At 45.5% G+C, this 25,199-nt stretch overlaps 1 protein-coding gene across 1 annotated transcript in view; it reads right to left on the reverse strand.

The window, feature by feature from the left end:
- The window catches only part of SNAP23 (synaptosome associated protein 23), a 137,912-nt gene that overhangs the window by 68,340 nt on the left and 44,373 nt on the right, over nt 1-25,199 (reverse strand). Inside the window, exon 2 of the mRNA XM_069208756.1 lies at nt 4,044-4,157. Coding sequence (XP_069064857.1) covers nt 4,044-4,100 — 57 coding nt within the window. The 5' untranslated portion in view covers nt 4,101-4,157. The remainder of the gene's footprint in view (nt 1-4,043; nt 4,158-25,199) is intronic.

The following is a 25,199-nucleotide window of genomic DNA, read 5'->3' on the forward strand; positions in this document are numbered from 1 at the left end:
ACATATTGTCTTTGCATCTGCTGGTACCCTCTATTGAAGCCTCAAAAGAGATGCTACTGTTAGGAAAAAACACTTAACTGCAGAGCTAAGCACAGAGAGCGGCAGTGGGCTTACTCTCCTTGAATCATTCAAAGGCGAAGTCTGCCTTCACTCCGAACAGCCTAGAGCCATCGAAGGGCATGTCGATAAAGGATTGCTGGTCTTCAGAGGAGAAAACCATTGAGCAAATTGAGGTGTACCGCCTACGCACCACATTGCTGACTACCTGGGTAGAGCAGGTTGCACCAGAGACCAAACCAGAGCCAGACAGTATTTTACAGAATCCTGCCCATCCAACATAAGCCTCGGGCAGATATCTTGCCAGCCGTCCCAGAGGAACTCTGTCCAACCTTACAATCTGTCCCCTAATGTATGAAAATACCTGTCCAAAAGATGTCTGCCAGTCTGTCCCATAACATATGAAAATACCTACCCAGAAAACATGCTGGAATGATGGGGCATAGGGTGAGGCTAGCGGAGGAGAATGTTTGTTTGGAGAATGTCTCCATCCTTGTGGATTCCATGTCAGGTGGGGTGGTTGGGAAAGAACTGGGGTTCCAATGGCTGGCAGACACCTACATCAAGAGCTCTAGAGTCGGGTGCTGCAGAAGAAAGCATGGTTCTCCAGGAGGAGGCCTGTGTCCCCTCAGAACTTGCCTACTGACTGATGAGCAAGATCCTGTTTTGGCCCAGGTGCTCACCAGAATATCAGCCAGGGCCTCAATTAAAGGCAGGGTATATTCTCCTGGCTGTGTTGTGCTCGAGTGAGGACACCTCTGTAAACATGATTTTGTGTTGACCTTTTGAGTGGGCAAAGTTAGGTCTAGCTCCTAAGCCAATCTTCAAATCACTATTGCAAAGGAGGCGGACATCTCAATAGCCGTAGGGATAAGTGAAGACAGACCAATGTCTGGCAAAGTGTCCAGACCACTAGCATCTTGGGGGTAGTCAAATATGTTGCCATCATACTCCTATTTTTTATCATCATCATTAATTATCCCCAGTGTCATATTGTGAGGCACCAGTGTCTTGTTCAACATAATGTTGAGTCCTGGGCTGTGGGACATGGGTCTCAGAGTAGGAGAGAATTATTGGTGCAGTGTATGCATCGGTGATGTTGGTATTGGTGTAGATACTCAAGCTGGTGGTGTTGGTTGTGATGTTGAGAGTGGCATCAAGTGGTGTTGAAAGTGGAATTATTGTTTTTTCCATTGCCACTGCTGGAGAAGAGGTTGAACTCCGTACATGGTGGAGGGGCATAGTTTGCATTGAGGAATGAAGCACTGATGGTTACCCGAACTGAAGGACCCTTCAGATCACTCTTGCCCAGAGGCACTTCAGAGGCATCAGATGCAGTACCAAAAATCTCCTTTATGGCTACATTTAGTTGGTGTAGTTGCTGTGGCCTTGCTTACCCTCGGATAGGGGCTGAAGCGGGAGTAGCATTGAAATCTGATCTGTGTTGGGAAGGGGGTGGATGTTAATGACTCTGCAGCCTAGAAGTGCCTCAAGCATCACAAGATTCCGAGTGGCGGTATGAAGGAGACCTATGCTTTGATTTTTTTGTGTTTTTGTTGATTCCTTGAACTTATCAGATTCCCCTGACCTTGACAACAACTAAACACGAGGGTGGTGCCGGAAGCTCATCCGTGTCCTTAACTTTGACCGGGATGACCGAGCACTGACTTCGATCGTGAGAGTCGTTCTTTATTACACAATGGAGTTTGGTGGTGGCGAGCTAGGTCTTCCAGCCTCGGATCACCTTCTTATCCATCCTGGTGCCACACAGACATGAAGCCGAGCCATGTTTGGAGCCGAAGCACCAAAGGCAGTAGTTGTGGGAGTCCATCACCAACAAATGTCCGTTACAATTGTGACACAGCTTAAAACTTGTAGTTTTAGGGATTGACATTGCCTGCACTCTAGAGAAATAAATTAGGAAAAATAATCTGTGCGATATGACAGGATTCAAGCTGAGATACAAGTTGGCAGGTGCAGAAAGAAAGGAACTGACATCGGCACACAGAGATGATATATGTATAGTGACCCGAGCGTCATGGCCTGGACAGTATGGCCGGACACTGAGCTGAATGACGCCACCTGTTAATTTATGAGGGAAGTGATACAAAAGTTTCAAGATCCAGACTGGCATCTGGGGAAAATTACAATATGAGGTACCTGCGATTGGAGGTCTCTATCAATAGCCTGAGCAAGCCTCTTTCCAATTAACCATTCTTCTTTGTTAGCAACAGAGGAAAGTGTCAAGGGAAAGAAAGACGTTACTTCTGAGAATATTGATTGTGGCAGCCAACAAATACATCACACTGAAATGGCAGGCACTGGTGACATAAGATAGCAAAATTAGGGAGATAGATCACACTTCCAGAGATGCTGAACTCACCCTTCTTTCTTGAAAGATGGCGGTACATGATGCAGCAATGGACTTTATTTAACCAGAGCTTTTCATCACAATGAGGTGGTCTATAGGCTGGCTTCATGCTCAGAGACCATACTCGAATAATTAGGGTACTCCGCATTACCAACCATAACACAACCAGTGCACTTCCAACCAATAAATCAAGTCCAGATATCTTTGTTTGGCTAATTAAAACATGTATTTATAAAAACAGTACAAAATTCATAAAAGGAAACTATAAAAGAAAATCATACACTTAAAGCAACAATTTCATTATTCAAGTAGAAATAAAAGCACACATTAAAACATCATCCTTTTCCTTTATTTAGTTGCACCGTTAAAATATCTAACAATGTCTATACATCTAAGCTCACCTCGCAGCCTTTTCCTAAAAAGCTGGTCTTCATTAGACAAAATTCAAAGATGTAAGCTCTGTAATCAAATATCGCTTTTGGAAGCTAGTGTAGTGGATGAACTGGGATTTGTTCACAGAGACGATGAGGAAGGTGGTCAGGAAGAGCCTAGTTCTTAGTGAAACTGAAAAGAAGAAGCACAATGCCCAGCCTAAAATGTTTCAGTAAAAATCTATGCTGGGCATTGGACACCAAGCAGAGCTGGCACTCAATGCTGGATGTGGTCTTCACAAGTGCATAATATCTTACTGGCGGTTTTAGAAGTTCTTTGTCCTCCCTCATGACACAAGCAACAGTAAAAAATACAGTTTTAGCCCAAGACTTATACTTCGCTATTGGTTTTGGTTTAAAGAAACAAATCCGGATTGTCAAGTTCAAGACACAAAGATTTACTATATTTAATCCATGGAATACTATGAGCACCATATACTGCTCTGTTGAAATGCATTTCAGACTGGGCCCAAATGGACATCCAAAAGATCAATGGGAAAAGTTTAATAACATCTTCCAAATATGGATGACCGAATTATTTAGCGAGCAGGAATCTACAGAACATGTTCACTTCAGCTTGTAGATTATTAACATCAATATGGCCCCCAATTCACCTAACAAAAGACACACATTCACCACTGTAAATACTAAGCAAATATTTTATTGATTTGTCTCCCAATTTAGATTCAAAGTTGAATACAGCTCCCAAAGATTTTGTAAATAATTGCCCGTGTTGTACAGTAAATGGTGCCATTAAAGCTTGATACTTATTTTTTCTATACTCTTAAATGACCTGGACTCTCTGGACCTAGGATTGACCACCATTATAAACGTTTTGGAAAAATTGGCGCTATGATCTCTTAGGTAATTAAATGTAGAGCCCAAAACATTATCCCATTAGCTGAACAAGCCATAAGTACAGCATTGTCAGAGTACAGTAAGGCTGGAATAGAGCAGAGGCCTGTTTGTGGCATATCCTAACCATGGGTCACCATGATTTCTGACTTAACAAAATGCGTGTAGCAGTTGGTACATCACCATTTTTACTTATCGTTGACAAATAAGAGTCTGTTTTTCTTCACCAGGTACCTACAAAACACAGGCTTACAGCACCACTGCTAAAGGATGTTAATAGTGACTTTGGATGGTCTGCCATCACTCAACTACTCACACAGGGGACTTACCTCATCTGTGACCTGGTTGGCCCGCATATGAATTTCCTCTGGGGTCATGTCATCCATGATGAGTTAAGAGGTTTTAAGCGTTTTCACGTAGAAATCAGGTGACACTTGTCTTATCTGTAAATAAAAAAATATATATTCAATTCTCACTAGAATTTAGAAGCAATCTTTCAACCCAATCTGAGGCACAAAAAAGCACGGCCACTAGTCCCACTTAAGGCGAAACAATTACAACATGGAGGGCAAGGCTTTTCATCAATTATTGAGTGGTGATGGTCTTGGTTTATATCGATAGCTTTGAATGGATTTAAAACATGATAAAAGTAACAGGATGTGCTCAAGGTGGATATGGTTTGCAGTGCAGAAGGGGCACATTTAATCAACAGAAGTTTAATCCTGTTCATAAAGGACTATACAAATGTGTTAGCATGCTATCTAAATTAATTCAGATTTCAGCGCCCAACTTGATTGTCATCGAAGTACAAATCTGGAATACTATCATATAATACCCAAAATCAATAGAATGACGTAGAGGTCTTGGCTTAGAAAAGCTTTCCCACCTTGACCTATATGGTTATTCAGGCTTGCACTATGTTAATCCTGCTGTGAACACAATCACATTCAAGTACACTGGAGTTGCTTCACGTTTTAATTATGCTATGGGTCATTATAGCCTATCTCTTCAGACAGCAAGTCACCCAGAGTGAACCCCACTCTGAGTTTGGGTGTCTACTTCTCTGTCATCCTAAGCTATGAGGTGACTTACTTGGGGACGGCGGGTTTTGAGGAAATACTTGAAATTCAATAGATGGGATGTCAGCCTTCTGACTTCGCTAGTCCATATAAAGAACCAGAATCGGAGAAACAAAGGGCTAGACATATAAAAGTAAGGTTGTGTTGTCTTTGTTTAGCACCCCAGCGCAAGGACTAAAACCTCAAGACCGTTTGTAAACCTTGTACAAAACCTGAGTGGGTCTTGATGTTAGATATAGGACATTTTACTGCAGAACTGTCACAGATTCACTCTTGGAGTGATGAATGTCCCACAGAGCATCATGCGCTCCCTTCACCTGTAGTCTCCTTTTGTTTCTTAACTGGTCATTGCCATTTCACTTTTTTTTTTTTTTTTTAGGCAGCATGGCGTCCTCTGATGGCTAGAATGGGTGGATATCAAATTAGACGTGGACTTGGTTTTAGTGGCCTACCTCCTCTTCTGTTTTATTTTGGGGACAGGGAGAATGTAGGTGCCCCTGCAGTGTTTTTTTTATTTTATTTATTCTTTATGGCAGCGGACCGCCACCATACCTTCGATTTCCCTTCCATTTTTTTTTTTTTAATATTTCCCCCCCTGCAGTGAGTTATCATGCGGTGCAGACAGGCAAAACTCTATCAGCCCGTCAGGGTTGGTAATTGGACCAATTTTCTAAGCAGACCAAGGGAAGTTCCATAACTTAATACTTTAAGATATGAGATAACATTCAACCTTAAACCAATGTTATAGAAAATCTACAACCTATCAGGTAAATACTGTAAAATATTTGGGGTCATAAGCTTCAGAAGGTGTGACAATTCCTTCTGGTTTCTTTTGTGGCTCACATTTGTACCTGCTATTTTTGCTTACCTATAAATAGCAATCCTTTTCCTCTTTGGATATGAAGCCCTAGTTGGACATGAATTTACTGAGTGCAATGTATTGACTCTTGTTGTATCGGAGTTTCTAACCTCTGCCTACTAGAAAACTAAGCCCTGACTACTACGCTTTGTTGTTCAGAGTTCTTAAAATGAGTGATTTGGTTATCCCATTGGGATGCAATGGTATTATTTAACCTATGACACCAGTGGTAAACAATGGTAACCATGTAATATATTGGCCAGTAACCACTGACTCCTAACCTAAGAAAAGGCTTGAAAAATAAGGTCTGGAAAAGTCCATCAAGCTATCAATTTGCATAATTTCTCTCCTGCTTAATCAATATTATGGGTTCAAGTTCTAATTGTGTTAAATTGGAGGAGATTACTTATACCTGAACTGGTGCAGAAGAAGATGGTATAAATTAAAAAATGGATCCTCCTAACAACCCTAAAGTATCAGAGTTCTAAAGATTTAGCAAAACATATTAATGTATTGTATTTATTTCTTTCAGAGAAAACCCCCTATTAAAAGCATTTAAATTACAATTATATACATCATAATTTATATAGAATGTAAAAAGATAAAACACATCATTGTTCCGTATCTTATACTACAGTAAAATAGAATCCCCTAGAAGTGCTCATTGCAGTTGTAACAGATCATACTTGTAATATTGTATATCTACTGCACCATGCAAACAGTAAGTACCTGGATACTGAGTAAACATCCCATTCTGTGGTTTCTGATCTTAGTATCCGAAATGCATCCTTTAGTCAGTCAATGGACAGAATATAGCATACTGGAATAATCCAAGTCCTTCTCAATTCAAAGTAAGCAGGTCAAAGGAACTCAGTGCTCATCTGACTTGGTGTTTTCTTTACAAACAGGGCAGATGGAACACTCTTGCCGTCTACTTCTGAAATTAATCATGGGCAAATGAGAACATTTGATTTTTTTTTAAAAAGGATCTTGCTTGGGGTGGGTCAATTTGATCTAAAAAAATGGCTCGAGAGCCATATTACATTTGAAATTCAGAAATCTGTTGGTTAGAGAACCGATGTCAGATTTAGTCTGCCTGCTCTCCAATGTACCGCCAATATCTTGACTTTAGTTTGGTCTATCATTTCTTTGTTGGTACGCTCCAGATTATCCCAAGCTGAATGTAGCCCTTGCTTGTACATCCAATGCTTTATATGTCTGAACCAAGGAGTCAGAGTAATGAGTCAGAGTTATTCAGATCTCTCACCTCTAAGAGCACTTGGTATTGGGGAACCAGGTATTTACTTATTCATACCCTAAGCCAGTAAAATCAGTGGTTGAAGGGCTGCTACATGTGATATGTTTTTAACCCCAAATCAAAACGTAGCGGGATAAATGGAGTGGTGTGTTGCAACATAAGTGCAACTTGCATGAATCTATTCTCCGTTTTCTCTAATCCCCTTGTTTGCTCTGCACCCCATAGCTCTGCTCCAAACAGCAGCGGCAGAGCCCACTTCTTTGTTCTGATTTGAATAGAGTTGACTAAAGTGTTGTACTCATGTATGTGGAAATCTTCATCGTTTTAGGTAAATATTGTGCCGTTGGCCAATATCTGCCAAAAAGTCTTGCTATCTTTCAAAGAGGCCGCTTTGGCTGAATTACGCCAGAGCTCGTCCTCCCATTCCTTCCTGGCTCTAATTTTTTTTTTTTTTTTTTTTTTAAGTTTCCTTGCTTCCGCAGTGTTGGCTCGGTTACCACTTCTGACTGCAGACATCAGTGCCAATCTAACCTTTCTGCAATGTGTGTTATACCATAAAGAATCTTTGGCTTTGAATGCATTCATTCACCTTTAGTTCTTTATTAGTGAGTCCTGATTGATTCTTTAAGTTCACTTATGGTCGACGTAACAAGATAATCCTCGCTGGTCTTTTTATTGGTCTTTACGACAGTGTTACAAAAATACTGTGTATTAATCTTAATTGGTGGGGCCAATTCTCTGCTGTAAATACACTGAGCCATTTACTAACAGTAGACGGTTTGGTGCATGTATATTATTTTATAGTTTCTATATTTTCTCGAGCCCTAGGACCAATGGCAGGCTTTGAGATTACAGTTTAATGAATTTATAATAAATAGAGGGACTTTTTCATTAAAAATAATTACCACATCCTAGATTGAAAAATAGACAACTTTGCTGGAGTTTGAAGAAACTCTGCACAATTTTAACAGCGTTACTTGAACAAGAATTGGTAAGCCACAAATATTGTGTAGTTTACTTAACTATTTTATGAATGTGTAACAAAGCAAGGCACGGCAATAGACTTTGCCCCCGCTCTTCTCTACAGTTCTTGGCACAATATTTAGCTAGTCTGGTTACAAAAGTCCTCCCAATGGCATGAAACCAATCTTTTATACAAAGAGCATTTTGTCATTATTAGCATTATCTGGTAGCTGGGTAACACTTATGGACCAACAATGAAACCTAAGCGAAGAGGGTGATGAAAGAAGCAACAGAAGCTTGAAGGGATGCATAAGATGGTCAATGAACACTCAATGCAGAGGACATTTTGAAATAGAGGTTCCGAAGGCATTTTATATATGTATGAATAAAAGATGAAACTGAAATGGCGCTGTAGGAAAGTACCATCTTGCCTGGCATGTTACCCCCATTTTTCACTGTATATATGTTGTTTTAGTTGTATGTGTCACTGGGACCCTGTTCACCAGGGCCCCAGTGCTCATAAGTGTGCCTGAATGTGTTACCTGTGTAGTGACTAACTGTCTCACTGAGGGTCTGCTAATCAGAACCTCAGTGGTTATGCTCTCTCATTTCTTTCTAAATTGTCACTAACAGGCTAGTGACCAATTTTACCAATTTACATTGGCTTACTGGAACACCCTTATAATTCCCTAGTATATGGTACTGAGGTACCCAGGGTATTGGGGTTCCAGGAGATCCCTATGGGCTGCAGCATTTCTTTTGCCACCCATAGGGAGCTCTGACAATTCTTGCACAGGCCTGCCACTGCAGCCTGAGTGAAATAACGTCCACGTTATTTCACAGCCATTTTACACTGCACTTAAGTAACTTATAAGTCACCTATATGTCTAACCTTTACCTGGTAAAGGTTAGGTGCAAAGTTACTTAGTGTGAGGGCACCCTGGCACTGGCCAAGGTGCCCCCACATTGTTCAGAGCCAATTCCCTGAACTTTGTGAGTGCGGGGACACCATTACACGCGTGCACTACATATAGGTCACTACCTATATGTAGCTTCACAATGGTAACTCCGAATATGGCCATGTAACATGTCTAAGATCATGGAATTGCCCCCTCTATGCCATCCTGGCATTGTTGGCACAATTCGATGATCCCAGTGGTCTGTAGCACAGACCCTGGTACTGCCAAACTGCCTTTCCTGGGGTTTCACTGCAGCTGCTGCTGCTGCCAACCCCTCAGACAGGTTTCTGCCCTCCTGGGGTCAAGCCAGGCTTGTCCCAGGATGGCAGAACAAAGGACTTCCTCTGAGAGAGGGTGTGACACCCTCGCCCTTTGGAAAATGGTGTGAAGGCAGGGGAGGAGTAGCCTCCCCCAGCCTCTGGAAATGCTTTCTTGGGCACAGATGTGCCCAATTCTGCATAAGCCAGTCTACACCGGTTCAGGGACCCCTTAGCCCCTGCTCTGGCGCGAAACTGGACAAAGGAAAGGGGAGTGACCACTCCCCTGACCTGCACCTCCCCTGGGAGGTGTCCAGAGCTCCTCCAGTGTGCTCCAGACTTCTGCCATCTTGGAAACAGAGGTGCTGCTGGCACACTGGACTGCTCTGAGTGGCCAGTGCCACCAGGTGACGTCAGAGACTCCTTGTGATAGGCTCCTTCAGGTGTTGCTAGCCTATCCTCTCTCCTAAGTAGCCAAACCCTCTTTTCTGGCTATTTAGGGTCTCTGTCTCTGGGGAAACTTTAGATAACGAATGCAAGAGCTCAGCCGAGTTCCTCTGCATCTCTCTCTTCACCTTCTGATAAGGAATCGACTGCTGACCGCGCTGGAAGCCTGCAAACCTGCAACAAAGTAGCTAAGACGACTACTGCAACTCTGTAACGCTGATCCTGCCGCCTTCTCGACTGTTTTCCTGTCTGTGCATGCTGTGGGGGTAGTCTGCCTCCTCTCTGCACCAGAAGCTCCGAAGAAATCTCCCGTGGGTCGACGGAATCTTCCCCCTGCAACCGCAGGCACCAAAAAGCTGCATTACCGGTCCCTTGGGTCTCCGCTCAGCACGACGAGCGAGGTCCCTCGAATCCAGCAACTCTGTCCAAGTGGCCTCCACAGTCCAGTGACTCTTCAGTCCAAGTTTGGTGGAGGTAAGTCCTTGCCTCACCTCGCTGGGCTGCATAGCTGGGAACCGCGACTTTTGCAGCTACTCCGGCCCCTGTGCACTTCCGGCGGAAATCCTTCGTGCACAGCCAAGCCTGGGTCCACGGCACTCTAACCTGCATTGCACGACTTTCTAAGTTGGTCTCCGGCGACGTGGGACTCCTTTGTGTAACTTCGGGTGAGCACCGTTTCACACATCCTCGTAGTGCCTGTTTCTGGCACTTCTCCGGGTGCTACCTGCTGCTGAGAGGGCTCCTTGTCTTGCTCGACGTCCCCTCTCTCTCCTGGTCCAATTTGCGACCTCCTGGTCCCTCCAGGGCCACAGCAGCGTCCAAAAACGCTAACCGCACGATTTGCAGCTAGCAAGGCTTGTTGGCGTTCTTTCGGCGGGAAAACACTTAGGCACGACTCTACAAGGCGAGAGGGATCCGTCCTCCAAAGGGGAAGTCTCTAGCCCTTTGCGTTCCTGCAGAAACCGCAGCTTCTTCTGTCCAGTAGAAGCTTCTTTGCACCCGCAGCTGGCATTTCCTGGGCATCTGCCCATCTCCGACTTGCTTGTGACTTTTGGACTTGGTCCCCTTGTTCCACAGGTACCCTAGATTGGAAATCCACAGTTGTTGCATTGTTGGTTTGTGTCTTTCCTGCATTATTCCTCTAACATGACTTCTTTGTCCTTAGGGGAACTTCAGTGCACTTTGCACTCACTTTTCAGGGTCTTGGGGAGGGTTATTTTTCTAACTCTCACTATTTTCTAATAGTCCCAGCGACCCTCTACAAGGTCACATAGGTTTGGGGTCCATTCGTGGTTCGCATTCCACTTTTGGAGTATATGGTTTGTGTTGCCCCTATCCCTATGTGTCCCCATTGCATCCTATTGTAACTATACATTGTTTGCACTGTTTTCTAAGACTATACTGCATATTTTTGCTATTGTGTATATATATCTTGTGTATATTTCCTATCCTCTCACTGAGGGTACACTCTAAGATACTTTGGCATATTGTCATAAAAATAAAGTACCTTTATTTTTAGTATAACTGTGTATTGTGTTTTCTTATGATATTGTGCAAGTGACACTTGTGGTACTGTAGTAGCTTCACACGTCTCCTAGTTCAGCCTAAGCTGCTCTGCTAAGCTACCATTATCTATCAGCCTAAGCTGCTAGACACCCTATACACTAATAAGGGATAACTGGGCCTGGTGCAAGGTGCAAGTACCCCTTGGTACTCACTACAAGCCAGTCCAGCCTCCTACAGGCGCTAGGTATTCTGAATAAGACTGGCGTACAGCAGAAACGTGTTGATTCAATTGGCACATGTTAGTGCAATGAAAGTATTAGATAAAGGCTTCTAGAGTGCCAGCTCGTACTTGGAAATCAAAGAAGAAACTATCCGATACATGAGAAGGCGGAAGTGTGTTTGCTGGGCGGCTGAGCTATGCAAAGCTGGTGAACATAACTGTGGCTCAATAGCGCATCCTATTTGGATAAGTGCACTAATAAACACAAATTCATAAGTTTGTTTGCTGTACAAATGTGTTAGAGTCTTCCACAGTAGAATGTAACACACACAAGGAAGCATCGATTAATGCCGCTCAGATTCCTTTCCACCTTTTATTATTCATGGACCTCACACGCTCAACAATGGTAATAAACAGACTGTATATAGATTTGCAGAGTCTGCTATGATAACAATGGCATCCAAAGAAAAGAAATAGTTAAAGTGAAGTTATGGTAACAAAATCTAAAAATCACTGAAATATGTCTGTTATGGTTAGGTCTACAAATGACAACTCATCAAAGGCCATGCAAAATGTAGCTTGTACACCAAATGCAATGCTCATGACCTCAACCTTGATGTGACACTCAAACACAAATGTCATAAACATTAGTACATATAAGATTACATACCACATTCCTATGAAAGATACGACAATTAATGTATTTTCATTTATTGGTTTGCATATGTTCTTTATAGCCTCATAACCCACCATAGCGGGCTAGCCTGCCATGAAAGACCCGCTCTAGCGTTAGGCAAGGGCCTTTAAAAAGGCAGCAGGCCTTTAATGGCCAGTATAGCCCAGCTACAGTGGGCTATAGGGATATTAGAACATTCCAGCACCAGAGGGCAGAATGTTCTAATCATTTAAAACAAATAAATAACTAAAACAAATATTGTGAGGTCATGAGCTGTTGTACTACTGCCGGCAATCTAAGAGGTCTAGTTACTATGGAGACAAGGTTTTTTTTCCATGTATTTATTTTTTTAACCGTATTTTTTGGAGGGGTTTGTTTTTTGGGTGGGATTTTGCTTTTTTAGTTTTTTAACTTTGTTGCACACTTTGGTGGTAAACTGCAGCTTCTAAACCTTAACCTTTTTAAAGCTGATGCAATTTATGCTAAGGTTCCTCCATCTTCCTATTTTCAATCCTTTGATTCTGTTCTTTGCACCAGCACTCCAAGCTGTGGAAGTGCAAAGACTGTCAGGTAGGGGTTGTTGTCTTCCACTTTCTATGGCACCTCCGGCAGCACATTCTGGGGTGTGTCCTATTCCTGGCACCCTGTTTCCTTTCTCTTGTGCTCCTGTAGGAGTCACCTGTGCTCCTTTGTCAGGCTTCGACTTCAGGTGTCAACATTTGGTGGATAATACGAGGAAAAAATCCTCTCTTCCTCTCTTGCTAGTCCTTTTGCCACATAACTTGCAGGTGACCAGCCTTGCACTCAGGTTCTTCTCCCCTGCGCCAGTTACATGCATACAACATGCGCCGTAACTCACTGCATTCACTCTGCGCCCAACACCTATCTGCCGACAGAGAAATACAAAAACAGTTAACAGGAGAGCAACATGGCGGATGTTGTGAGTTATGGCGCGTGTGTGGATTCCGTTCATAACCATAGCGGGTATATTTCAGTGGTTTTACACGTTAAGCATTTAAAACGTTTATCTGAACATCACGCGTTCCGCAGTTTACTGTAAAGAATAAAAACAAACCCTGGCAAAGCCAATAGAACTGGTGTTGGCTTCCATCCTTTTGATATTTTCAGTGCTTGTTTTATTTTGGCATGGTTTCTATGAAACTATATTTTTGCAGGAGCCATTGGTTCCTCGCCCAAAAAAAAAAAAATAGTCTAAAAATCAAAATATGTGTTGGTATCAAGCAGAACATAGCGGCATAGTAGTTGATGTCCCTGACGGGGATACACTTTGTGAGGCAATGTGCTCCTTGTGAAGGAGCTGAATGTCGTCATTCACAGCGAAGTTAGACAATGGTTAAGTAAGAAGACCCACTGTGGCCTAACAAATAGGCCTACAAGGACAGGAGGGCAGAAAAGCCTACTCTCGTCAAACCTGCATTAAAATTAACAGAGCCAGCCTGGAAAGGAAAACAACTCTGAAGGCGCCGGAAACAGGAAACGGAAGATGCTGTCTCAGTATCTACAGCAGTGCAGTGCTGGCTACCCAATGAAAAATGTGAATATCAAGGCCAGAAATTTTAAAAAGCATTTAGAACTCCAGACTTCAAATAGTTTTAATAACTTATGTAAACGTCGGAAAGAAAACATAAGATTTTGCACAGCGAAAGCTACCCTCCAAGAGCAAATATTTGAATATGTCACAAGGTGTAGCTCTGCCTACAGTATTCCTTCACGAGAACATACAGGTAGCTTGAAGCAGCAGCCCAACAATATAAAACATGCAGGGACAAAGCCAATAGGTCCCTGCAGTGAAACGTAATGGCTTTCCCAATGAGTTCTTTTCCGCTCAGATATGTGGTACACACGTGTGCAGGCCATCTTTGAACGGGAATTATAACATTATTAAGTGGTTTACGGGAAGGGCTTGCCTGGATCTCTAGCTTTCTTCTCTACCACCCATTACGGCCCAAACCTGCAAGTTGTTCTGGACCTTGAGACTAGTTATTTACAGACATAAACAGCTCCACTTTTAAGATTGCACGTATTTCTTTAGATCTGGCCTAGAAACCGAGTGGCTGTCACGCCACACTCATGTATTACAAAGTCATTAATAGAAAGTATATACTTAAAATACACACACTTAAAGGGACATTAAGTCAGCCCTTCTCATTCGTGGGTCTCCGCCACTGTCATTCTCATTCAGATCTGGCTTAGAGGCAGCTTGAGCTCTCGTCAGACTCCTTTCATCACAAAAATGTATAAAGAAACTAAATGCGTGCACACATGAAGGGGTTAATCCCTTTTCGTTAATTTGCCCGGTTTACTTTCAATCTTAGTTTGGTTTGGGCAACACTGCATACACCAGGGGGCAGTGGAGGGGGTCTGCCCATTTCATCCCTTAGCTCTCTTGCACTGTAGGTAGCAGCACTGATCACATGTGCACTTTTATCTACAAAGTATGCCTCAGTGACTTTGTCAATGCTCTTATTCTTTCTATGTCTTCAATTTACTTCACTTCAAACCCAATAGCACATTTTACTTGTACCAGAGTCTACTTTTTATACATTTCATTTCGTTAGTGTGTCGGATATACACGTGTAAGCCAGACAATAAAACAATGACAATTTAAATAATGAGTGGAATAACAACAATATTTATTAACACCAATTTATCATCTTTATGAGACATTACGCACCTCCGATGCCACAAACCTGAGCCTTAAACAAGCAATTCATCACGTTCTTATACCAAAAAGGTATTTTAATATTAAAAACGAGAAGTGCCCCGGGGTAAAGACATCAGTTTGTTGACTTTCAGTGATACATGTACATTTGGACTTTGCATGATGCTCGACTAGTTGGGAGGGAGAGTCCGAGACTGTACTCCTACTGTGTACCAGGATCATCCAGACCCCAAGAGCAAGTGGGGAGCAGAGCCGCAAGGCCATGAGATCTTGTTACTCTCCATGCTGCTTGCATATGAGGAGCCACTGGAGCAAACATCTCGTAGTCACTCGTAGACAGAGTGACAGAGCTGCTTTACACTGCCTGGCACTGATAAAAGGGTTCGCATGTACTGCTACCTTACTTTCAGGACAAAGTGCAGGAAGCATAAAAGGTAATAAGGTTTTCTCACTGCCTTGAGTACAAGCACATAGTGTTGAAGCCTGGGCTTTTTTGTGCTAATTTTTGGAATAAGATTTTGGCAGTAAAGTATCAACTTAAATCTTGCATAGAGTGATCTTTTCAGGTCAGGATAAAGCTGATCCATATACTAGTCGAACTTTATGGGGGTCTGTGTTCCAGGAGTCACGTCAAGAGATCTCCTTCCTGCTTTACTTTTACTTTGGACAATATTTGTCCTTGACGCAGGCCGCACTTGCAGGTGTCATCTTCTCAGGGTTAGTCCACAAGGACTCACATTCCAAGGCGATTAAGGGTCTGTAACATGGCTATACCAGGGGTACTTCTCTAATGAGAATCATATTTTCCTATAATATGCATTAAAACTAAAGGGTTTCTACAACCAGTTGAACCTGCCTGCTAAGAAGCACCCATACTGTTCTATGAAAATTATAAGTATTTATTTTCCTTTAACATTTTTACTGCAATCTTATGGCCTCCACGTTAAAACGGCAGCCAAAATGCTTTATTTCCTTCTTTTTTATTTTTTTGAGGCATATGTCTGCAATAATTTTACTTAACCTCCTGTGACCGCCTGTGTCTTTCCCATTCACTTTCCCTCTTGTGGTTGTAATAATACAAATATAGATCACAAGAGCAGACAACCATCTGGGCAAGCTCACTGGAACATGTAATCTACAGGTTCCAGTTTTCATGCCAAGTAAACAACTCACTGATATACTACCTGCTTAAGTGAAGCTGGTTTCAAGGCATATATGTCTCAAAACGTGTATAGTTTTGAAGGGCTTCACTTATCACATTCTATGTAGTGGTTTATCAAAGTGGTCCGGTTACACAGGCGCAATGATTGTGTACAGCACATGCAACATATTAACACTAAGGACTTAGGACTTAATTGACCATAAAATAATGGCTAGCACTATCAGAACTGATAGGTTTGGCCTAGCCATGTTAGCATGATTGCTAGTTTGTATTAGATTTTGTTGCTGGCAAGTGCCACAAAAATAACAAGCATTGGCAAAGCCAATAGGTTTGGCGTTGCTTGCAGAATTTTGACCTTGCCAATGCCCATTTTGCTTTATCATGATTTTTGCAAAACTTTATTGTTGAGGATGTTGCTAGGCACCCATTAGTCTAAAAAGTGGCTAAATTGTTATTTTGGTCTCAAAAAGCACACATTGCCCTAGTAGTCCCTGGCACTTAAGGGAACTACGTTTTGTGTAGATGTGCTGCTTGTGAAGCCAAGGTAGCCGATGGCTGAATTGGGAGGCTCACTGCCCTATGCTGTGTGCTGCAGTGGGTTGAAGTAAAACGTGAACGACACAATAACAGATCAATGAATAAAAATGGCTGACTGCAAGCCCATTTAAGAATTTCATTCATGTACCTTTGGTAAAATCAAAACGATCTTGGATAGTTCCAGACTCAAATAGGCATCTGGCTGGTTGGGCTTAAATGAAGCTCACTAGAGTCTCAGGCATTTGTAGTAAAGAGTCTTAGGCACTATTACTACAGACTGACATTCCACGTGGCTAGCGTTAGAAACGCAGTGACGTCCTCGCAACATTGGGAGACATTACTACCACAGATCACTTTGGCCTGGGTCCTTTGCAAGCATCATCTCAAACCACAAAATGTTTCTCAGCTTTGCCACATTCACAGCAAGGATGGAAATGCTACAGTTTACACAAGATAAACATAAAAAAGTAAGTTTCCTACGACACGTACAACGTGGCAGGCACCAAGAAGAAAATTACAGTGCCTTGTTAAAATCTTCACAGAACACCACTGTCATTCGGATCCGACACAATGTATTCATCTAAATGTCGCTGATGAAGCAGAGGATACGTGCGATAAAGAGTCACAGATAAAGCAAATAGGTCTCACTAGTTGCTAGAGCAGTGTCACGTGTGTTGTGATAATCAGTGGCACGTGTGCTCGTACAGTTTCTGAGGTGAGGCACACCTCTGCGCCTTACAAGGCCTTTATTTTGTGACCTTTCACTGCAGCTCTGAGGGATCAGCTCACTGAGGCATAGCACCGTTGACAGCATGGGTATGCTGCCGATGTTAATCAATCAGAGGGAAGAGGCGGGAGTCAGCGAGTCGAGATGGCTCAGTTACTTGATTCAAACGCTGCAATCAATCTTTCCCCTTCGTGAGCGTGATAACAGGAGGACGGTTTGCCCACACAAACTCTGCTTTTGTTTTGCGCAGTTTTTGTTTATACCACGAACTCGACCTAGGGGCATTAGAGATGATATCGCACAGGCTCAGATGCGTTTTTTCGGCGTGTAATTAAATAATTCATCCAGAAACCGAGGATGTGGAGTCGACGCCGGGCCCCGCACCTGACCCCTCAGTTTCAAAGTCAGCAGCTCTGGCCGCTAGGCAGCATCTCGACGACGCAGTACCTAAAGAACGAGTTACTTACCTTCGGTAACGACTTTTCTGGTGGATACATTAGCTACCTGTGGATTCCTCACCTAATGAATACTCCCATGGCGCCAGCATTCGACGGAAATCTTCTTACTAGTCTCTGCACGTCGACGAGGACATCACTCTAGCCCACGCGACGCCGTCTGACGTCATACAGGCAATAAGAGGTCCTCGACGACGTGCCGACGTCAGTACCAATCATTTTTTACGTGCATGAGAACAACCAGGCAATGCAATGAAAGAGCAAGGCAACATCCCATTACATTGTAAAAATACACAACATTGCATGAATAACTGTAAATCTTTTATATATATATATATATATAAAACTCTCTCTTTTTAAAATATATATACACATCAAGTATATACACAAAGATATATACATATATATATAAATATAATATATACAACATCTATTGCACCCTCAAAGACCAAGAGGAGCGTACTCAAGGATTACTTGGTAAGACCAGAAAGGCAACGGGGAGGCGGGTGGGACCGTGAGGAATCCACAGGTAGCTAATGTATCCACCAGAAAAGTCGTTACCGAAGGTAAGTAACTCGTTCTTCTGATGGATACAACTACCTGTAGATTCCTCACCTAATGAATAGAGTCCCAAAGCAGTACCACGCCCGGCGGTGGGTGCCTAAATGGTCAAACCAAGAAATCCTGCAGCACTGACCGTGCAAAATGGCCGTCCCTTCTAACCTCAGAATCCAAACAGTAATGTTTTGCAAAAGTGTGAAGGGACGACCAAGTTGCGGCCTTGCAGATGTCGACCACAGGAACACCTCTGGCCAAGGCCGAAGTGGCCGACTTAGCTCTGGTGGAATGAGCTCTAATGCCCTCAGGAGGATCCTTCTTTGCCAAAGAGTAACAGATTTTAATGCAAAGAACAACCCACCTGGATAGTGTTCTCTTGTGGACTGCCTTTCCTCTCCTCTTGCCCACGTATCCAATAAACAGCTGATCCTCCAGCCTGAAATCCTTTGTTCTATCAATAAAGAAGCTCAATGCCCTCTTTGGGTCCAGACGGTGCAGTCTTTCTTCCTCTTTGGAAGGATGAGGCGAAGGATAGAACGTGGACAAAGTAATTGCCTGAGCCAAATGGAAAGGTGAAACAACCTTCGGGAGGAAAGCAGCCTTGGTCCTCAACACCACCTTATCCCCATAAAAAGTTGTATAAGGGGGCTTTACTGATAAGGCCTGCAACTCACTCACTCGCCTTGCTGATGTTATAGCTATCAGGAAGACTGTTTTTAAAACCAAATACCTTAAGGGGCAAGAATGCATAGGTTCAAAAGGGGACCCCATAAGGAAAGTCAGGACCAAGGACAAATCCCATTGCGGCATAACGAATGGCTTTGGAGGATATTTATTTAGAAGACCTTTCAAGAATCTGATAACAATAGGGGATTTAAATAAAGATGGTTGGTCTGGTAACATATGAAGGCTGACAAGGCCGATAAATAACCCTTAATGGTAGCCACTGCACAACCTTTCTGCGCTAGAGACAGAGCAAAAGACAAAACGTCCAATAGATGAGCATGCAAAGGATCAATCTGCCTCTCTCCACACCACGCAACAAATTTAGACCATCTATTAGCGTAGATAGATTTAGTGGAGTGTCGCCTGGCCGCTAATATAACATCCACTACCTCAGGCGGGAGAGAGAAGGAACTCAGGTTGCCCCGTTCAATCTCCAGGCATGTAGGTGCAGACTCTGGAGGTTGGGGTGTAAAACCTGCCCCTGCGACTGCGAGAGGAGGTCTGCCCTGAAAGGGAGACGGAGTGAAGGGCACATTGAGAGTTGGAGAAGGTCGGAGTACCATACCCTCCTTGGCCAATCCGGAGCTATTAGGATGACTAGAGCCCGGTCCTGGCGAATCTTCCTCAATACTCGAGGAATCAAGGGTATGGGAGGAAACGCGTAAAGCAACTGGCCGCACCAGGTTATTTGAAACGCGTCCCCCAACGCTCCCTGCATCGGATACTGGAGGCTGCAGAATAACGGACAATGCGCGTTCTCTCGAGTGGCAAACAGATCTACCCGAGGAAACCCCTACCTCTGGAAGATTAAACGGACTTGATCTGGATGGAGACGCCACTCGTGGTCTGCCGAGAATTGGCGACTGAGACTGTCCGCACGCACGTTCAAGACTCCGGCCAGATGGTTTGCTATCAAGCAAATCTGATGGTCCTTTGCCCAGGACCATAGTCGAAGAGCTTCTCTGCAGAGAAGGTATGACCCCACTCCTCCCTGCTTGTTTATGTACCACATCGTGGTAGTATTGTCCGTCAGGACCTGTACCGACTGACCACGAAGGGAAGGGAGGAAGGCCTTGAGAGCCAGACGTACAGCCCGTAACTCTAACAGATTGATGTGAAACATCTGTTCCTCTGGAGACCAAAGGCCTTTGATCTCCAGATCCCCCAGATGAGCTCCCCACCCTAGAGTGGAAGCATCCGTTATGACTGTGGCCACTGGTGGCGACTGCTGGAACGGCTTTCCTTGTGAAAGATTGTTGCTTGCAATCCACCACTTCAAATCCACAGCAGCATCTCTGGAGATCTTGACAGTACTCTCTAGATCCCCTTTGTGTTGAGACCACTGCCTTCGGAGGCACCACTGAAGAGCCCTCATGTGCCAGCGAGCATGCGTGACCAACAGAATGCAGGAGGCAAACAGACCGAGCAGACGAAGGACCTTGAGGACTGGAACTACCGCTCCATTTCGAAACATTGGAACCAGATCCTGAATATCTTGAATCTGCTGAGGCGGAGGAAAGGCTCGGTTCAATGTTGTATCCAGTACTGCCCCTATGAACAGGAGGCGCTGAGAGGGCTCTAGGTGAGATTTGGGCTCGTTCACCGAAAAACCCAGGTCGAACAACAACTGGGTTGTTGACTGCAGATGATGCGACACAAGCTCCGGGGACTTGGCTTTGATCAACCAGTCGTCCAAGTAAGGGAATACTGCTATCCCCTTCCTTCTGAGTTCTGCCGCAACCACCGACATCACCTTCGTGAAGACTCGAGGTGCTGAAGTAAGACCAAACGGAAGGACCGCAAACTGATAGTGCTGCGATCCCACCACAAACCGGAGATACTTCCTGTGTGACTTGAGTATCGGGATATGAAAGTAAGCATCCTGCAAGTCGACAGACACCATCCAGTCTTCCTTGTTCAACGCCAAAAGCACCTGTGCTAGGGTCAGCATCTTGAACTTTTCCTGCTTGAGGAACCAATTCAAGACCCTCAGGTCCAGGATTGGTCTCAAACGACCATCCTTCTTGGGAATCAGGAAATACCTTGAGTAACATCCTCGACCCCTTTCCTGCTCTGGGACCAACTCCACCGCGCCCTTTGAAAGGAGGGCTTGTACCTCCTGTTCTAGCAACAGGAGGTGTTCTTCTGAACAATAAGAAGGGCGGGGCGGGATGAGGGGTGGGAACTCCCGAAAGGGAAGGGTGTAGCCTTTTCCCACAATACTGAGAACCCAAGTGTCCGTTGTAACAGTCTTCCATTTGGTGAGAAAATGCTGTAATCTTCCCCCTACAGGAGAGGAGTGAGTGGGAAATGGTGGAAGCCTAAGGCTGCTTCCCCTGCTGCACCCCGCCAGAGGATGAGGAAGAGGCAGAGTGCTGCTGAGAGGCTCCTCTGGTGCGGACCCTACCTCTCCCTCTAAAAGATCTATAGGGATGGGAAGAGGCAGGTTGCTGATATCTTCCCCGAAAGGAAGAGGAGGAAGAGCCACGCCCAAATCCACGAAACCTCCTGAAAAATCTGGAAGAGGCCGTGGAAGAAGGAGCTTGGAGCCCTAACGACTTAGCCGTGGCCCTGCTCTCCTTAAAACGTTCCAAGGCCGAATCAGCCTTGGCTCCAAACAGTTTGTCCCCATCAAACGGGAGATCCAACAATGTGGACTGTACATCCGCAGAAAAGCCCGAGTTACGGAGCCAGGCCTGCCTCCTTGCCACCACAGTTGTGCCCATTGCTCTGGCTACCGAGTCGGTCGTATCCAGTCCAGTCTGGATAATCTGGGTCGCAGCAGCCTGGGCATTTGAAACAACATCCAAAAGACCCTGGGGAAGCTCTGTAAATGATGAGGAAATGTCATCCATCAGAGCATGAATATACCTCCCCAGGATACAGGTTGCGTTGGTGGCCTTCAACGCCAGACGGCAGGACGAAAAAATCTTCTTGGACTGCGCCTCTAGTTTCTTTGAATCTCTGTCCCCAGGCACCGTCGGGAAAGAACCAGGCGCTGACTTGGATGAACAGGAGGCCTGCACCACCAAGCTCTCCGGCGTAGGGTGCCTAGACAGAAAACCAGGGTCAGTCGGAGCCGCCCGATACCTCCTGGCCACGGCTCTGTGAACTGCTGGGGAAGATGCCGGCCTCTTCCACACCTCTAACACCGGATCCAGCAGAGCGTCATTAAATGGCAAAAGAGGCTCCGCCGCAGCTGAGGCCGGATGTAGCACCTCTGTTAGAAGGTTTTGTTTAGCCTCCACCACCGGCAAAGGCAGGTCCAAAAAACTAGCTGCCTTCCGTACCACTGCGTGAAAGGAAGCAGCCTCCTCAGTATATTCTCCCGGGGACGAAAGATCCCACTCAGGGGAAGTGTCCAGCCCACTGGCCGACTCCAGACCACGCAGCCCATCACCCAAGTCCTCTAGCTCTCCTTCCTCCAGGGCTCGTTGGTACTCCTGCTCCTCTAATACACGGAGAGCACGTCTCCTCGAATGAAGCCGTTGTTCAATACGCGGAGTCGACAATGCCTCCGCCGAAGTCGAAGATCGGCGCCGATCTTCAGAAGCCACCGACGCCGCGTCCGGCGCCACAGGTAACTTCGGCGCCGACGAAAGAGCAGTCGAAGCAGATGGACCCACCGGAGTCACAGGCCGAAATCCCGACGTCGACGGGATGGAAATCCCCGGGGCCAATCCCTCTGAAGCCACCGGAGCGGCCACCGGAGCGGCCACCGGCGCCGACACCGGCGCCGAGCCCACGTTCCCAAAAGGGAGAAAGGGCATAAAGGGTGCCGGCCGAAGAGGCGCAGGATCACCCAATGAAAAGGCCAAAGGCCCAGCCGGAGCACCCCCTGGAGCCATCTGTTGGAAGATGGCATACATCGCATTCAAGAATGCGGAACTATCGGCTCCAGGGGTGGGAAAAGCCGGATACTGGGGTGCCTGTCTCGGAGGCGACCCCGACGCCGGCCTCGACGTCTGCAACGCCGGAGAAAACACCTGAGGCTCCAATACCTCAATCACCGACGCCTGTCCAGGTGAAGTCGGAGACGCCGGAGAGGGCAACGGCGTCGAAGGATGCGGCGTAACCGTGGGACTGATCTCCCATGTCCTTCGGCGCCGATCCGAAGACCTGGAACGAGTCTCCTTTGAATGACGCCGAGATTCTCTACGGCGCCGGGAGTCTCGATGACGCCGATGTCTTGATGAAGAAGACTTCTTGTGATGCTTCTCCTTCGATTTCGCCATAAACAGCTTCGCCTCACGTTCCTTGAGGGCCTTTGGATTCATGTGCTGGCATGAATCACAAGTCAAGACGTCGTGGTCGGAGCTCAAACACCAAAGGCAATCGGAATGAGGATCCGTCACTGACATCTTGCCTCCACACTCACGACAAGGCTTGAATCCAGACTTTCTCTGCGACATTATTACCACAGCGAAAGACTACGCAGCAAAAATACACTGTAACCACAAAAGTAACAGTTGCTCCCTCGAAGATAACAGTTTCGAATGCACGGAAAAAAGGGAACTGACGTCGGCACGTCGTCGAGGACCTCTTATTGCCTGTATGACGTCAGACGGCGTCGCGTGGGCTAGAGTGACGTCCTCGTCGACGTGCAGAGACTAGTAAGAAGATTTCCGTTGAATGCTGGCGCCATGGGAGTATTCATTAGGTGAGGAATCCACAGGTAGTTGTATCCATCAGAAGGTAAGGTTTACAAAGCACGTTATGAACATAAGCTTCCCCCGCTTCATGCTTTTATCCCTCTAACGTGTTCCCCATCACACATTAAAAACTAAGACTGTCGGTAGGGGGAGAAGGACATTTGCACAACATCAGAGGAGATGTGCTTTTTAGTGTTTGTGCTTTAGTGTTTGAAGTGCAAACTAAGCAACCAGGCGACCCTCGTACGTATCCTGTCGTGTACTTTGTCAAACTGTGTGACACTGGGCACGTCACGGTGTACTCCGCTCGTCCATGACAAAAGGCTGCTGCGCAGATGACTGTCTCACGGAGTGGTTTGGACGCGGAGCATTAAGTAACGCTGTGAAGTGTAGGCCCGTCCCTGTTAATCTTCAAAGGCAGCAGGAACATTGTCCGCCATTATCACTGCCCGGAGGGCGGGCTGGGGCCCACCGCGCAGGAGCAACACGTTTCTGTAAATAAGAACTTCATAATGCAGCTTGTCTTTTCCGTGAGCACATTGAAGAGCGGGCGGCCATTTTATGGGTACCCAATGCCCCAGCCTCTGAAGAGTGTGTTTAGTTTCCCAGGATGCAGTTTCGGGGCGCTGTGAAGCTTCATTGCAGAGGCAGTCTGTAGTGTTGGGAGGTGGTGATTGTTGAGTGAGCTGCAGCACAGAGCACCGGTACCAGATCAAACAGGAGCCCGTCGTGTACTTTTCGACCACTTTCAGTCTCTACCCAATAGTCTCTGTGAATGAAGGCCAGCCGCAGCCCATCCTTTGGGGCTGAGGGGCCAGGGCCCCCGGCCTTCTGCTCCTCAAGAAGAGTGTCTGCCAGGCTGAGCAAAGGTGAGCAAGACAGACACTCTTCATTTTCAGGTCAGGCAGCTGGTAGCTGGACATGCACTATTTGGTGCAGGCTCCCGGCTGTCTGAGCTGAACTTTGCTGGGCTATGGATCACCAGTTCAGCAAAGGTCTTCAAGGCCCTCTAGTGACGAGGGATAGTGTCAACCATTGACTCCGACCACGGAGCTTCAGTTTTAAGCCCTGAAGCGCCCAGGGCCGAGTTTCAATCAGTGACACTTCATCACAGAGTGAGGTGGGGTCAGCAGTCCCACTGACCCCATCACACTCTTTGACTAGGTTGGGATTCTTGCCTTCCCTCACTGACTGACCGAGGGAAGGCAGCAGTCCCAGACCTCCAAGGTTCGGGACTGCTGCCTTCGTTAGGTCGGCCAGTGAGAGAAGGCAGCAGTCTCAACCTTCCTGGGACCTCTGAGGCTGAGCTGCAGGTAAGTGTGTGTGTGTTTTTTTTTTTTTTAAATGAATGTTTAGTGCGTGCGTGTATGCTTGAATATTATTAATGATGTGAATAGATGTGTGTGCGCGCACGTGTGTGTGAATGAATGAGTGGAAGTGTGTGTGCTTGTCCCGCCAGCTCCCCAACCTCCTAAAATCACCAGCCGCCACTGCGTTGCTGGCACACAGACAACATTTGTGGTAGTTAGAGAAAAAAGTCTGAGGCATGACGTGATGTCTTGATGAATGAGCTGGGGGATGGAGGAATGAGGCCGGTGGGAAAAGGATGGAAGGAAGTGATGAACACAACATGTTGGGCGACAAAGAAGGGGAGGCAGCAGGCCATGACCGGGTAACTAGCTCACCACTTAGGGAGAAGGGAAGCTGGTTGGGAGCTAAAGAAAGCATGGATAAAAAAACAGACCCGACAGGAGAGGAAGA

The sequence above is a fragment of the Pleurodeles waltl genome, chromosome 9 (genome assembly GCF_031143425.1).
Source record: "Pleurodeles waltl isolate 20211129_DDA chromosome 9, aPleWal1.hap1.20221129, whole genome shotgun sequence".
Lineage (NCBI taxonomy): Eukaryota > Metazoa > Chordata > Amphibia > Caudata > Salamandridae > Pleurodeles > Pleurodeles waltl.